Below are 14,832 nucleotides of genomic sequence, written 5' to 3'. Positions count from 1 at the left end.
GCCTCTGTACCTGGCAACATGACACACATGTTTAAGAGATGGAGTTTTCTGTCTTGCCAGTGAAGTTGCTAATCTTTCCTTTTATCTCCGACATGTCTGAGGCTGTTATGTGGTTATGATAGTAAACAGTAAAAGGCGTCTGGAAAGATGTCTTATCTGAAATCTACGAGGCCTACCTCTGAAACTCCCCCTCCATCTCCCCTCACAGCGTTCCACCTCCTTTGCGGCTGACTGTTCTGTATGCCAAACCTACTGTGTGTGGGGGTGGAGTCGTGGGGTGGTGGCTCAGTCAGGAGCGACAGCAGCGCTTGCTACAGCGACACGGTACATGATCACAGATCACAGGCACGCCCCCTCAAAACACAGCACAACAGCAGCACAGATAAGAGACTACAATCCTGGCTGCCTGTCTACCTTCCTACCTTTGACATAGCATGGGTGCAGAGCCAACGCCGTTTTCAAAAAACCACACAGGATTTTAAAGATGGCAGTCATATCCTCCTGAATCTCTATTTTTTGCTTCTATTCTCACCCATTGAAACCACAAAGTATTCTTTACCACGAGCTAACACAATAGTTTCACTGTGACAACTGAGGTCTAAACACTTTTGATTGTGCGTGTTTTGCAGCTGTGTGTGCATCTATGTTTATGTGCAGAGCGGCTGGGGGGCAGGGGTCAGCCTACCACTCTCCACAGTCTAACAAGACGCTTGTGGTCCCTGAGCGTTTTGCTCCTTTTTTTGAACACAGATCCATATCTACCAACAGCACAGGAGCTGTCAAGACTCACCTCACTGATGCCGACGCAAGCCTGGATCAAAAACAGGCTTTTTACACCGCAGCCTCGTTTGTATTGATCCATGTTTCTCTGCTGAGAGACTGGTTGTTGTTTTATCTCCCCAACATCCAAGCCCTAACTCTCCTGAAGCTCACTGAGAGCTAGTCATTATTTTGCCCGACCTATAGTCTGACAAGGGGTTTCAGAGGCCAGGTCTGGGCCTAAATACAAATATAATGAGACTTAAGATAGTTTCTGGCGTGGCGGAAGTGCAGCTCACTTGGTCTCATTTTGAAGAGTTTGAATTTAGCTGGAGGCCCGTGTCACAAAGGGTGAGTGGTGTGGAGGGTGCAATGGGAGGAGAGGGGTTTGGCGATATGCTAGGGTGTAATGCATTGGTGAAAGGGCAAGATTTTTCATCCCTGCGTTTACAGGGTGGAACGGCTAGGATATTGAGATCTGAGATAGGATCAGAGGGTAGTGAGCTGTTTCAGCTACGATAAAGGCCACGCATTACAAACAGAGCAAAGATAGAAAGAGAGAGAGAAGCAGAGGGAGAGAGAGGGAGGGAGAAAGTATCACACCTCTCATCCCTGAATTAATGCCTCCATTCTGCCAGGAAGCCATTCTGTGCCAGTGAGAGGAGATTGGGGAGGGGATGAGTGCACAGATACGGACTAAAAAATGGAAACTGCGATCATGGAGAGAGGCGATAGGGATTAATCAAGTCTGGAAGAAGAGTGGGGCTCTCCAGGCCCTGTAGCACGTATACGAGCCTAGGTCCCAAGGACTCGGGCAAGCAATTGACATCGCTGCCATTAGTCTATGAGACATCAAATGCACATGCAAGTAACCAAGGGTGGATAATGATAGGGGTCACAGGTGCAGGCTAGCAATGCTGTAGACATCCACTCATCATCCTACACTCGTATGCGAGCTGGTCTTTTTGGCCTAGAAAAGTCCACGACCCTCGACAATGGAGCAGTGTTGCTGTAATTTGGTTAAGATTTGATCTGTTCTCAATTTGTGAGGCTATTTGATTTGTTGTAATTCACTTAGATTTCCATTTAAAGGACTACAAGCAGCTTCATGCTATTGGCACAGTGACAGTACAGTGAAAAGGGGTCTGCATCATTCTCATGTGCCTCTGGTACATTAAATCCCTGCTCTGCATGATGCCCTTTTCCACATTTTAATTTAGCCATGTCTATCTGTTGTATCCAGTAAATTTTCGAGACGCCTGATGACACATCAGCAGGAGTTGTGCCACAGCCTATAAAAGTAGCATGTTGACTTCTACGCATTAATCAAAAGCACGTATGAAAATGCCCCATTAGGGTTAGTTATATCTAGACTCTTTAATGTGTCCAAAACATGCTGTCACTTTTTTTTAGCATGGCCTAGCTTCCTGACTGAGTTTGACACCCATGGTCTATACGATCAACGTCAACAGAGCATGTCCTGGGGCCAAGTCTTACTCAGCCTTTATGAGTAAGAGTTTTTTCTGCTCCGCTTGCACGACTTTTGAGAGGAAAAGGCAGGGAAACACAGTGAGAAAGACAGAATGAGCATAGCTAATCCTTACAGTAATGACAGAATAATTAGCTTGCATTAGGCTATGTAATGGGCTGTAATTATATCATTTATTCTGTGTTGAGAGAATGTGATATAAAGCCTGCACAATGAAGGAAGAGCTCAGTGGGAAGTAGGATGGAGCATGTGTAAAGGCGCAGGCTCTTTCTATTGATTGATCCAAACATCAAACGAACCACTGGAGTAATGGGAGGAGTGAAGGACAGCTAAAAGCTATTTGGAGCCTCCACTGCATAAAAGACTTGACCTGTTCCACACAGCCTACATATCAAAACCATCAAACAGCAATCAATAGACCAAAGCGGTCAACTCAACAAACCGTCACCCTACTAAAACATCAAACCCCCAGCCCAAGCGTCAGATGATAGGCTACACTCAGCTTATCCATTACCATCAGATAAAGAGGAGATAAAACACAGAGCCTAATCCTTTCATGTGTCGTGACAGCCACAGCAGCCTCCAAGGCATTCCTTCAGTCTGGCTCTCAAATAGTTTTATGGCGGAAGGCAGCCATTCAGTCAGCCAGCCAGCCAGTCAGGGCTGTTCTGGTCTGTTTGTCTTATTTCACAGTTTACACGCTGTTTTATAGGTAGTTATTATGGTCACCATGGTGATGCCATACGTTTTTATGGTCTTTTGGTCTGAGGGCAGAGAGTGTAATAAAGGAAAAAAAACACACACACACATGAAAACAAAGACTCACAAAACACGCTCCTGCTGTGGAAAGGTCTCCCGTCCCTCCCTTCCTCCCTCCCTCACTCTTTATCAGTCTCACCAAATACCTATCTCCGTACTTTATGCTTCATGTGAAACATGGATAGGCTAACGTACAATTGTCCTCTCTCATTCCACATCTGGAGCTGATCAGAGGGCCTCCTGGAAGTTGAGGCCTCTGGGCCTATTAATAACCATACTGCTGAACTCAGGGTCAGACAGCAGTCAGCGGATGAGCCTGTGTCTACTAAACACATATTCCCTTCCCCCTTCCTCAAGTGGACAACTCTCACTTTTAAAAATGAGAGAGCCTTCTACAGAGTTTAGCCATGTACAGAGTACAGACACTCAACTCAAGCATTTGCTCACAAATAAGTAAACAAAGACTAAAGTTTGAAACTTCTGACCCCGTTTTTTTCTTCATCCCTTAAAAATAAACACAGCCCGGGCTAATTGTGAGATCATTTTCTCCCTTCTTGAGTTGTTTTTTTTCTTTTCTTTCCACGTCCAAACAAGTTCAAGTTCAAGGAGGCTAGACCTGTTAAAGGCAAGCCAGATGGTAAAGTCATCATCTGTTAGCTCTAAAGGTTAGACCAGACAGACAGCCCAGATCATACTGAGGTCTGAAGGGTCAGACCACCTCTGAACCCTGGCTCCAGTCTGACAGCTGCTCGGGTCAAATGTCATGGAGAGGTTAAGGTATCGTCTGAGGACGTCCAATGAATATAACAGAAACAGGACTGTCTCATTTATATGTCATTTCCCATGTTTTGGTAGTCAAAGTCACAGACCAGCCCTGCGTAAATTAATTGTACATCATTAGGCAAAGCCAGTGCAGTAACAATAACAAGTTGGTAATAGTTAACTATTTAATGTGATTCCCACTACAATTTAAATTATATATATATATATATATATATATATATATATATATATATATATGATTTTGGTTCACTACACCTACATAAGTCAGCTGTTCTTTTCTTAAATGATTACACTTCAAAAATGGAGCAGTCAGTGCGTGCGTACACTTCCTCAGCTGAGTTCCTCTGACTGGGCAAAGTTCGGCGACCTACAACGTAAAACTACATCAGTGCATATCTTACTGGACGCAGGGAACAATTTGTTAAGCATAACCCCCCCCCCCCCCCCCCAATCCAACAAACATACATACACGCACCTGTGAATACAGGGTAGTTGAATCATCATAATCGGTGGTAGTTTTCTGCTGAGCCCAGCCAGCAGTCTGTGTTATTTTTAGAGGGCTGACACAGAAGCAGGCCGTCCATTTACTCTGTGAGCTGGCAGCAGGACCATCACAGCTCTGGTTGCTTTTAAACTACCAAAACGGGAATGAGCTCAACATAAACACTGCAAAAGGTGTGGACACTTACAGAAACGAAATTAGCTCAGATTCAGGGCCATTACAATTCCATTACGTTGACATTAGGCTCCTTATAACACAAGGTGGTGTGTGGAAATGCCAAACCCACACACATTAAACCATCAAACATCTCATCACCTTATTGCTGGAATGATAGGTGCTTACGTTTACAGGAGAATACTATATACTTTAACAACTACTAGATTAATACTGTGAGTCAATAGGACAAATGTAAGCACACCATCTACAGAGTAATAGTAGGATGGCCTGAGGGTTTGTTCCATCCCTTATTTCAAAGCTAAGTGAGGGGATTAAACAATAAACTGCTCGTCTTTGCATTATTCACGAGAAACCCTTATTTTTAGAATAATAAAATGCCTGTGGTAGCAAATCACAAACTCCTGAACAAAAAGCAAAAGCAAGACAAGAGGGAGAGTAACAGAAATCAGAGTGAGGCTAAAGGTTGAACGCTGTTCTCATCCTTTGTGACTGATGGACTAAGTCTGAAGACCAGCTATGGATCTAGCAACTGAAGCCGTGATTGACAGTGAAAATTACACAGAGTGAGCTATTAGCAGATAGCAGGCCATATCATAATTCAATCCCTACACCATCAAAGTGCACCAATATCATAATTCAATGCCAAGATCCATTAGCCTACAACGTCCCAATATCGTAATTCAATCCTGAGGCCAGCCCTTGCCAATATCATAATTCAATACTTGGACCATTAGGGCACACCAATAGGCCTATTAGAATTCAATACCTACGGCCAATGATCTAACAAGACACTGATACTAGAGTCATGGGTTGACATGGGATGAGGTGCATCAGGCCAAATTTAGCCAAGACTCCTTGATAACGGTGAGATAAACAACACTAAAATTAGGTTGGGCAAGTGGTTCACCAATAGCCTGGATACACCAGATGATGAAGGCCACAGTGTTTGCTGCAAAAACACATTTCGGCAAGCTTATGCAAAGGGACACGTTTGTTGAACAAAATTAAACTCTGCATTAGCTTCAAACTCAGCAGTGCGCTCAGCCAAACTCGTCAAAAACGCTTCAAACACTGGCCCTCAGTGTGCAAACCGTCTGCAGTTGGTCTAAATTATCACATTGTGGTACCTTGTGGAAATGAGACTCCATTTCGTTTTCTGGTCCATTGCCTCTGTTTATATTTCCATGTTAACATCTTGTTTAGCTCCTCAAAAAAACTGCAAATCTCATCCAGGCCCCGCTTTGCTGGGTCATCAGAAATCTCCACCCTAACCAATCAAATGGCTTTTAAAAGCTCACATTTCCTCTGCTGCTTTAAGTCAATTTTTCACCAGAGTTGTCATTATTCAAAGTTATTCTCACCACACTATTCTTAGGTTTCCTCGCTTAGCTCTAATCTTCATGTACTGCATGTGTAGTGTAAAATGATTCTGGGGAAAGGAAATTACAGGAAAGAATAACGCATTGCTTCAAAATGTTATAAATTACTAGAATAACAAAAAAATGAATTATCAACTATTGATTAACCCTGATACACAGTCATCGGGTTCCAGCTATAAAAACTAAAATATGTTCAGTTTATTTATAATATATCAAACTGAACTGGTCAGACAAAAAAGTCATCTGGAAGTGTCATCTGAAGCTTTGGGAGATTGTGACAGGCATTGTTTTTTCATATTATCTGACATTTTTACAGACAAAACAATGATTGATCAGTTGCAGCTCTAATATGATTGTTGCCCTACTTTATTACACAGTGTGACCAATAAAGTTTCATTATTTGTAGGTCACATACCTCTGAAAACCAACAGGTATTGACTATTTGATAAAGAGGTGGCATTTTAAATTAGATAACCTTGATAAAAGGTGAGATAACTGAAAACATGTGGCAGACAGGTAAAAAAAAAGAAAAAAAGAACAAAAGTAACAAGAAAAATGTGTGAGTGTGTGTTTTGTTGCCAATATAAGACTGGATCCAGACCCACTGCTGGTTGGCACCTTCTTACTTACTACCAGATAGTAGTAAACAACAGACATTTTCCCTTGGGAATGCAAGATTTGTGTTTGCAGAAAACCGTAGGCTTAATATTACAAGCTGAACAATAGACTATACAAGATTACATTAGCCTTGGAGGCACCGTTTCAATTGTACGCTTCATTTTTAAATAAAGTGGGCATCATCCTCAAACTTACAAGTGGAAACAGCCGGTATACTCCAAAGTGAGCCGAAAGAGAAGTGTCCAGTCACTGAGGCCCAAGCTCTCTCTACTGGAATACAGAGCAGCAGAATAATGGATGTGTCTGTCATGAGATACGGTGAAACTCTATGATGCTGGAGGTGAGAGAGACTCCAAGTGGGTCTGTAAATAATGCCTGCCACTTGAAAATAGGTCTCTGGAAACTGCCCCGTGTCCCTGTTGCTAGGTGTTTTGAATGTTTTGTCTGTGTGGTTATAAGTAAGGTTGTCACCATACTAGAATTTTAAACTTCGATACTAGATTTATCAAAACGATACTTGATACCTCTTACGATACCACGGCAAAAAAAGTCCTAGGCAAACAAAATAGGAAAAGTCGCGGTCAGACAAAATATAATTTAAAGTTTACAGCCAGCTAACCCCTACAAAAGGGACTTGTACAGGTACGAACTGCTTGAAAAACTAGTACCCACAAGATCAACTATCAAGCAAGAAAAAATGCTGCAAAATCCATTGTTCCTCATACAGACAGTGGAAGTACAAAAATAAGTCAGCTGCTCAGTCCTCCTGTGTCACTATGTACAAAAGCTCAGTCTAAAATTTCTTGTTTTCCACAATTAATCTGCTGAATTGTAATGCCGGACCCGAATATTTGACTATTCGGATAGTCGTAGAATAACAGAATCCTTAAAAAAATAATGCGAAAGACATGTCGCAGCACCGTGTTTCCATTTCGTTCCACCTTGCTTCACTCATACATCTGGGATCGCTCCATAGGAAAGTGATTTCAGGAGGCTGGGCCTTATCAAATATCCTTGCATATGATCGGATAAACCACTTGTCCGTCATCTTTATTGACATGCTACTTCAACCACTCACATCGAAACCAACCTGTGATGAAAGTGACTCAGGGAAAAGCCAAACCCTATCAGGAGAAGGGCGAAAACATAATTTCCACCAACAAAAGCCTTCAGAAAAAAAACCACTGCAATGGATCGGTCCCAGACGGTTGAGTGGAGCTAGGCGGAGTCAAGGTGAAACGAAAGTCACCTGGCGATAGTCAGGTTACGAACTTGTTGCTCTGCTACAAATTAGCTGCTCTGTTTCAACAATGTTAGAAAAAATGAGCAGGCCTGGGTTTCCGTTATCTAGTAATCACCCTTTTTTACGCAGTAAAATCTGTTGAAGTCCGACATAAACATCTCATTAAAATATCTCTGTTCATGATGTGCGGTGGAAATAACTCCATCTAAGTCATATTCACGAGTCATCAATAGGTTATGGATATTTTTTCTGTTTGTTTTCAAATAGCCTTGATTTTGTTCCATTTTATTTGATCTGAGAAAAGGCTAATAGCAAACCATTTAATTTCCAGTGGGCAGCAGCACGCCGTGCTGCGTTATACAGGGGGACACCAGTTTCATAAAGAATCGAAAATATTTGTACACTTCTCAACGTGTGAGGTCCACACAGTCTTCCCGGGGAATTAAACCGTGGCAGGTCATGGCAGTGGGCCGCTAGTTCAGCTTGGAAAAGGCACAGGCCGGGATGGAGGTACATCACAGTCCCAGACAGTGCCGCTTCCCGGGACCGCAGCGTATGGAGTTCCTCTCAAGTGAGTGCATCAAGGTGAGTACGCCAGGGGTCTGCAGCGATGTCTGCAACTCCCCTGTTATTATGCATGCAAATCTATTAACCGGACTGGTTTCGTTTGGAAAATTATAAAAGCAAAAGTAGCTGACAACCTTAGTTACGTGTATGTTTTAGTATCAAGTGAAGGGAAATACATATATGAAAGCAATGCAGTAAGATTTGGGGATGATTATGAACCATATCTATGTATTTCTAAGGTGTTTTGGAATATTATAACTGAAGAGCTGAATTGTGTTTTTTTGTTTTTTTGAGCATGCAAGTTACTGATCCCAGCTGGTAAAGATATACTACACACAGCAGCCTGTAACGAGTTTGAACAGCACAGTTGACACAAATGAATATGATTCTATTTAGGTATTGACTGAACATGCCAAGGCATTAAATACATTTATTAAATATGGACTAGGGATAAGCTTGTGTACTGAAACGTTTCAGAATAGCACGAAAGTTACAAAAGAAAAAAGTTATAGAAAATGCAGCAGCCAGATACAGAAATCCCACATGGGCTGTTACATACAGTATATACAGTATAGTGACTATGATATATTGTGATCGAACAATCGGCCTGTGCAGGAATACTGCAATTTGCTCATTATAAGTCTGTTGTGACGATTAATTTCAAAACGTAAGAACACATGAAAGTCACTGTTACAAGAAATAACTCTACTGTCTTTAAGGTTCTCAGTTGATCCAGTTTGTTCCAGGCATATCACAGTGTAATCTCTGCATTTATAAACATATTTTCTATTGATGAAATAAATTTAGCACAAACTGATATACGTTTTTATTAATACTACAAAGTATAATGATTCTAGGTTATTTCTACTCTGTGCATCTTAAATACATAACGTTTGAGTGTTGCAGAATCTTAAACTATTAAATTGTGGAAACAAAAACCCATTAATGTGATATTTTTATCCAAGGCAGACTTCCATACCTTCCAGTTTTATGAGGAAACTGTTCATCACACACTTTTGCATAAAGCCTGCATCAAGAGCTGCTGACTCCATCTGTTTGGGTACCCCTATTTTTAGACTTCTGTTAAGTGTTTTTTTTTATCTTTTGTTCAAACATCAGATGACATTGGTCAAAATGTATTTTGCAATAAGGGGGGAAATGGTTTTATTAAATATTCTGGTATCGACTCGAGAGAGTAAAATGTATTTATTTTTGTATTAAATCGGATAAACTGAGTGTAGTGTAGACACTCCTCAAAGCAGAGGGAGGGTGAAGAAAGTGAGCCCGACTGTGACGTACAATAAATCGCTGAGGAGTTGGGGGAGTATGGGCCTCCGGTGAGAATTAGCCACTGATAAGGTAGATGAGGAGACGTTTTTTCTTTTTCCAGAGCTGCACATTCCTCTCAATCGTATGGAGTGTGTCGTTCTTACGGGTACACTGGAACGTCTTAGAAAGTGGGATGACATGGCGCTGACCAAAGTAGACCGAGGGCAGACTGAAGACCTGACATGCACTCGTCCCTCACTCTGACTCATGCTTAGTCGCTCACCACCCACCGACACACAGTGAAACCTCAGTCCCAATGCCAGGTTTTGTCACTGGGCAGAGAAGCGGTTGGCTACAGTAAAAGCATGACGTGATGCCCCTTCCTCTATGCTCCCCCAGCCTGTGCAGCAACAGAGGGGTAAAAATATCCCACCAGCGAGTTCAGACAACCAGCTCATAAATTAACACTAAAACTCCTGCAGACAACAGCGGGCCAGTCGCTGAGAGATTTAAACCACTCAGGTTGCCGCTGACCGCTCTGGGATCAGCTTACAAAACCCCTTTTCCTAAATTTACCCATTAAGAGGTGGTGAATGAGGACAGGCTCTGGATCAGTTTTCAAGTCACTGTTTAGCTGTACGCTAACATAGTGAACTATTTTTCAAAATGGCTCTAGGGTGCTTTGTTCCAGGAAATGTTATGAGGTGAGATGTAGGCTATTAGGGCCCTAAATTGGGAATTGTGTATAGCAGAAAGGTCTGTTCTTAATTTTCTGAGCTTGCAGAGAAAATATAAAGTATAGGTTTAAGCTCAGCTATTCGCTCATATCTAATTAAGGCTTGCCTGTAATGAAGCGCAATCTCTCAAGTAGAAACACAATGTTCCAGCAAACTGCTTGACTGGGTCAAAAAAAAAAAAAAAAAAAAAAAAAAACAGGAGAGAAGAGTGATGATCCCCTCTAAAGAAACTCAACTCTGTAATGGACGGACAGGGATTACAGACGTTAAAACCTCCTCCATCTGTAATTCACTGTCACCCTGCCATCATCTCTGAATCACTGATCCATTTTGCAAGTGTGCGAGACCTTGCTAAAAGCATCACTGTTGCACCCATTTGTGTTTGTAGTGGTGGTGGTGGGTGGGGGGGAGCATGCAGGGGGAAAAAAAAATGCAGAAAAGACAAGTTAACAGCTTGCTGTGCCGTTTCAAAGCACTCTCTGTCCTGTAACAACCACCTAGCTAGTTTCTCACACAGAGAGTGGGACACACTGATCAAATAGGATTTTAATGAACATCAGCAGTTGGAGCCTGAGGAGTAGACGCTATGATGGCTTAAAGCTACTGACATCTAGGTTGGGTTGGATTTTCATCATCAAACGAAACCAGAAAAAAAAAAAAAGAAAACATTCCTTTGCTGGTGCCTCGCGCACAGAGAATAAAAACAGACTGTGAATCTGAACTGTCCATTCGATCATAAGGAAGAAGCAAATGAGAAAGCAATTGGCTGACAGGGCCAAGTGTAGACCATAATCATATCATGCTAACCCCGCATTATCCTGAGAAAAGGGATAAGAAAAACAGGTTCTTGTCTGAAGGCTTTCCTCTAGGAGCCTCTCTGTGGGAGGGAGAGTAAATAAGATGTCATCAATAATAGACAGTGAATGTTCCGAGCAGTTCTGCACACACATACATACACACACAAGCTCCGGCTGATTCCTATCCTGCAGACAGGCCTGCCAACCGCCAGGCTTTTTGCACACGCTCAGATTCACTGTCCTGACTAATCGCTTGTGATAGGGGCCTTTGCCATAATTACCCAGGGCCTTATCACAAACTTATGCGATGCATTTTTCATGTCCTGGCTGCTGGCAGTGCCTTCACTGTCCGCGCTGGCAGTCAATCTACGAAAAAAAAGACTGATCTCAGAGAAATTCACACTCACCCACACACACACACCAGTTCAGATGGGGCAAAATGGGTGAAAGCAGGGTGAAGGGCCAGAGAAGAGAGAGAGGGGGAAAAAATTAAAGACAGGGAGGGGGAGGAGAGGGAGAGGAAGAGGAAGATTGGAGGGTGGGGGGTAGGAAGGGGGTAGGAGATAGATAGTGAGGAAAGAAAAGAGAAAGCAGTCACAATTTTTTTTACATAATGCATGAACAAGGGGGCACGAGTAGGAGGACCAAACAGGATCAAATAAATAGGAGAAGTGAAGCCTTGATGATGTGGCATAAGTGCAACACAAAGCCCGCTGGGAAGACTTGCTCGCTGTCCTTTTGTCTAACCCAGTCATAGGGGCATCATGACCTAAATAAAAGTTTAAATCCCAAGCCTGTGCGACGTGCAAAAAATTATGTATGAACAATTGGGTCTAGCCTACATAATGCAATCTTATGTTAATGACGACGACAGACTGGGCTTCCTAATATTCATAAATTTGTGATTTGAAATTCAGCAATGCACGTTAAATGCCACGGGGAAAAACACAACAGTGCCATTGTCTAACGTGTCTTGTGATAGGTCAAACACGCCATAATATTCACACACACTGAATAAGGCCCCAATATTTTTTTTTTTTCTCCCCTCATCATATCCTCCACTGTGTGCCCGTGAATCTCCTCCGTGTGCACGCGGAGATTAGTGGCGTGCGTGAGGGCTGGAGTTCATCATAATCAACAAGGTCATGATCTGTCATATTATTTATGCTGTCATTTCTATTTAACAAAAACACCCCGTCCCGTCCAATTGCACAGACGTGGCAATGTCTGTGTGTAAAAAAAAAAAAAAAAAACTCACAGTGTATAATTGCCGTCATGGGAAAACCAACCATAATCACGGAGACACTTCGGTATAAACTGCTTCAAAACCGTTAGCCTTTAAGGTTGCTAAGGTTTCCATTCGCCCAACTAAACTTACCGTTTGACAGTTAAAAGCGTTAAAAACACACACGGGCACAGCGGTGTTGTGTATGTGAGCTGCCCGCCTGTGTCACCAACAGCGCCACCGTAATAATGAGTCGCACTTATTTTTCCCCCAAAATTATCCAACCTTACAGCGGCTAAAGCGTCGGGCTAACTACGGCTACTCGCTCCGGTAAAAGTTGAAGAACACGCAATAAAGATAGCCAACCGAAAAGCATTCCTCTAAAAGCCCCCGTGGTTGTTGTTTTTAACGTCGGTCGCATCCCCGCGGCGTCGCCCCGGCTTCTTGCCCAGTTGCAGTGTCCGATCGATGTTGAATTGAACAAAGAGGATCAATTTCTGATCAGCGAGAGAGCCACTTTCATCAATGTGAGGAAGAGCTCTTGAATTCTCTTCCGAAACACAGACGAGACGACCGCTAAAAAAGACATTAAAACACAGCAGCGGGGAGAGACGAGACAGCCGAAGCGAATACAGGGTACACGGTTTAAACAGAAGGTTGAACTGACCTGTAGTTGTTGTAAGTCAAAGCGCTTCCAATATTGAAACATCGATCCTGCATTGGCCGCCATCTTGAGACATATTGAGACAGGAATGAGATGCTGATAGAGAGCGCGGGGGTTGGAGTTCAGTGGAGAGGACCGGGGCGGCCGGAACACCCGGACCGGATCACCACCAGCACTCACCCCGGTAACAGCTGGAGCACTGGAACGGAGTCAGCTCACAGGAGTGTCGCCTTAATAACGCCATTATAATTGCTTAAATAGCTTTTTTTTATATATCAACATCCAGATATTACAGGTAAATAACCCGATCTGGAATTGAATTACTCTTTATTTTATTATCTTGAAATACACGAACATTGTGAGCACCACATGAGTGAAGTGGTTTGATGTTGTGGTTTGTGTGATCAGTATTATAGAGAAATAGCTATATATATATATCAACATCCAGATATTACAGGTTAATTACCCGAGCTGGGATTATAACACTTAATATCCACAGTGTCGCGAACAATCTCAATAGAGCCTGTTGTAAATGAATAGCCCCATATTTATTACAGCTACCTACAGTATGAACTATTAACATGTTTACAATGTTATTGTCCGGTGTTTTTTATGTATAAATACATATATTCACACACATATATATATATATATATATATATATATATATATATATATATATATATATATATATATATCAGTACTCCTGGCATGCTACCCACTTAGAACCCAGGGTTACAATAGTTAAATGTTTACCATTGTTGGGATTTGTTATCCTTGTTTTTAGCTGTATGTCTTTTTCTGTGTCTGTATATTGAGAGTGAGCCAAAAAAAAAAGCCAGAGTTTCCTTCAAAAAATTCCTTCTATGTGCTCACACTTACTTGGCCATTAAAGCTGATTCTGGTTCTGATTCTGATTACCTTGGCATACACTGTGAGCGCCACGAGTGCAGTGGTTTGTGTGATTATTACGGAGAAATAGCTTTTTTTATATCAACATGTAGATATTACAGGTAAATCACCCGAGCTGGGATTATTTCACTTATATATATAGAGCCTGTTGTGACCCCATATTTGTTACAGCTACCTATGAACTGAATCATACTGTACAATACCAGCTTAAACTGTTCATGAACCATATTGAACTATACAGTCTTCAAGCACTTTGTGTCTTTTCATGATTTGTCCACTGCACATTATATTAGTATGTCTACTTTGCACTAATATTATTACCACTTATTTATACATTTATTTATGTATCTTTTTGTATTGGACTTCACTGTAAATTGCTGTTTTGATGTGTCTGTGTGTTATTACTGTGTATACTTATGCAACTACACTGCAATTTCCCAGTTTGGGATCAATAAAGTATATCAATCAATCTATCTATCTATCTATCTATCTATCTATCTATCTATCTATCTATCTACTATAAACATGTTTACAATGTCATTGTCCTTTAACTATGTTTATATATATATATATATATATATATATATATAGTTAAATGTTTATTGTTACCTTTGTTGGGATTTGTTATCCTTGTTTTTAGCTGTAAATCCCACCATGAGAGCACTAAGGAGCTTCCTCCGAGCTGAGCTGGGCAAGCAGATGATTTAGACCAACGTGTTATCATTTATCTACACCACTAATCATAGCAACTCCAAAATTTAGAAAATTAGAAATAAAAAGTTAATTAGGTGGAAGTGATTTTTGTGTGCATGCACCTACTTGGATTTTTTGACATATATAGGATCAAACTAATGCACCTTGTTGGAGCTGCTATGTACACAAGTGCAACCAACCGCATGCATGTAATAATAATGACTTTACAAAATGTATGAATACAACATCATTCGTGTTG

General features: G+C 41.7%; 1 protein-coding gene across 3 annotated transcripts in view; it reads right to left on the bottom strand.

Annotated features, from left to right (window-relative positions):
- Positions 1-13,063, bottom strand: part of cux1b (cut-like homeobox 1b) — a 63,061-nt gene extending 49,998 nt beyond the window's left edge. For 2 of the 3 annotated variants that reach the window (XM_083913917.1, XM_083913915.1), the window contains exon 1: positions 12,972-13,039. In XM_083913917.1, coding sequence (XP_083770043.1) covers positions 12,972-13,034 — 63 coding nt within the window. In that variant the 5' untranslated portion in view covers positions 13,035-13,039. Of the gene's footprint in view, positions 1-12,971 lie in introns of all 3 variants that reach the window. The other variant, XM_083913916.1, reaches the window with a different exon arrangement.
- Positions 13,064-14,832: the final 1,769 nt, after the last annotated feature.

Source organism: Echiichthys vipera (genome assembly GCF_963691815.1).
Source record: "Echiichthys vipera genome assembly, chromosome: 5".
Classification (NCBI taxonomy): Eukaryota; Metazoa; Chordata; class Actinopteri; order Perciformes; family Trachinidae; genus Echiichthys; species Echiichthys vipera.
This window is presented reverse-complemented; position numbering and strand designations above follow the sequence as displayed.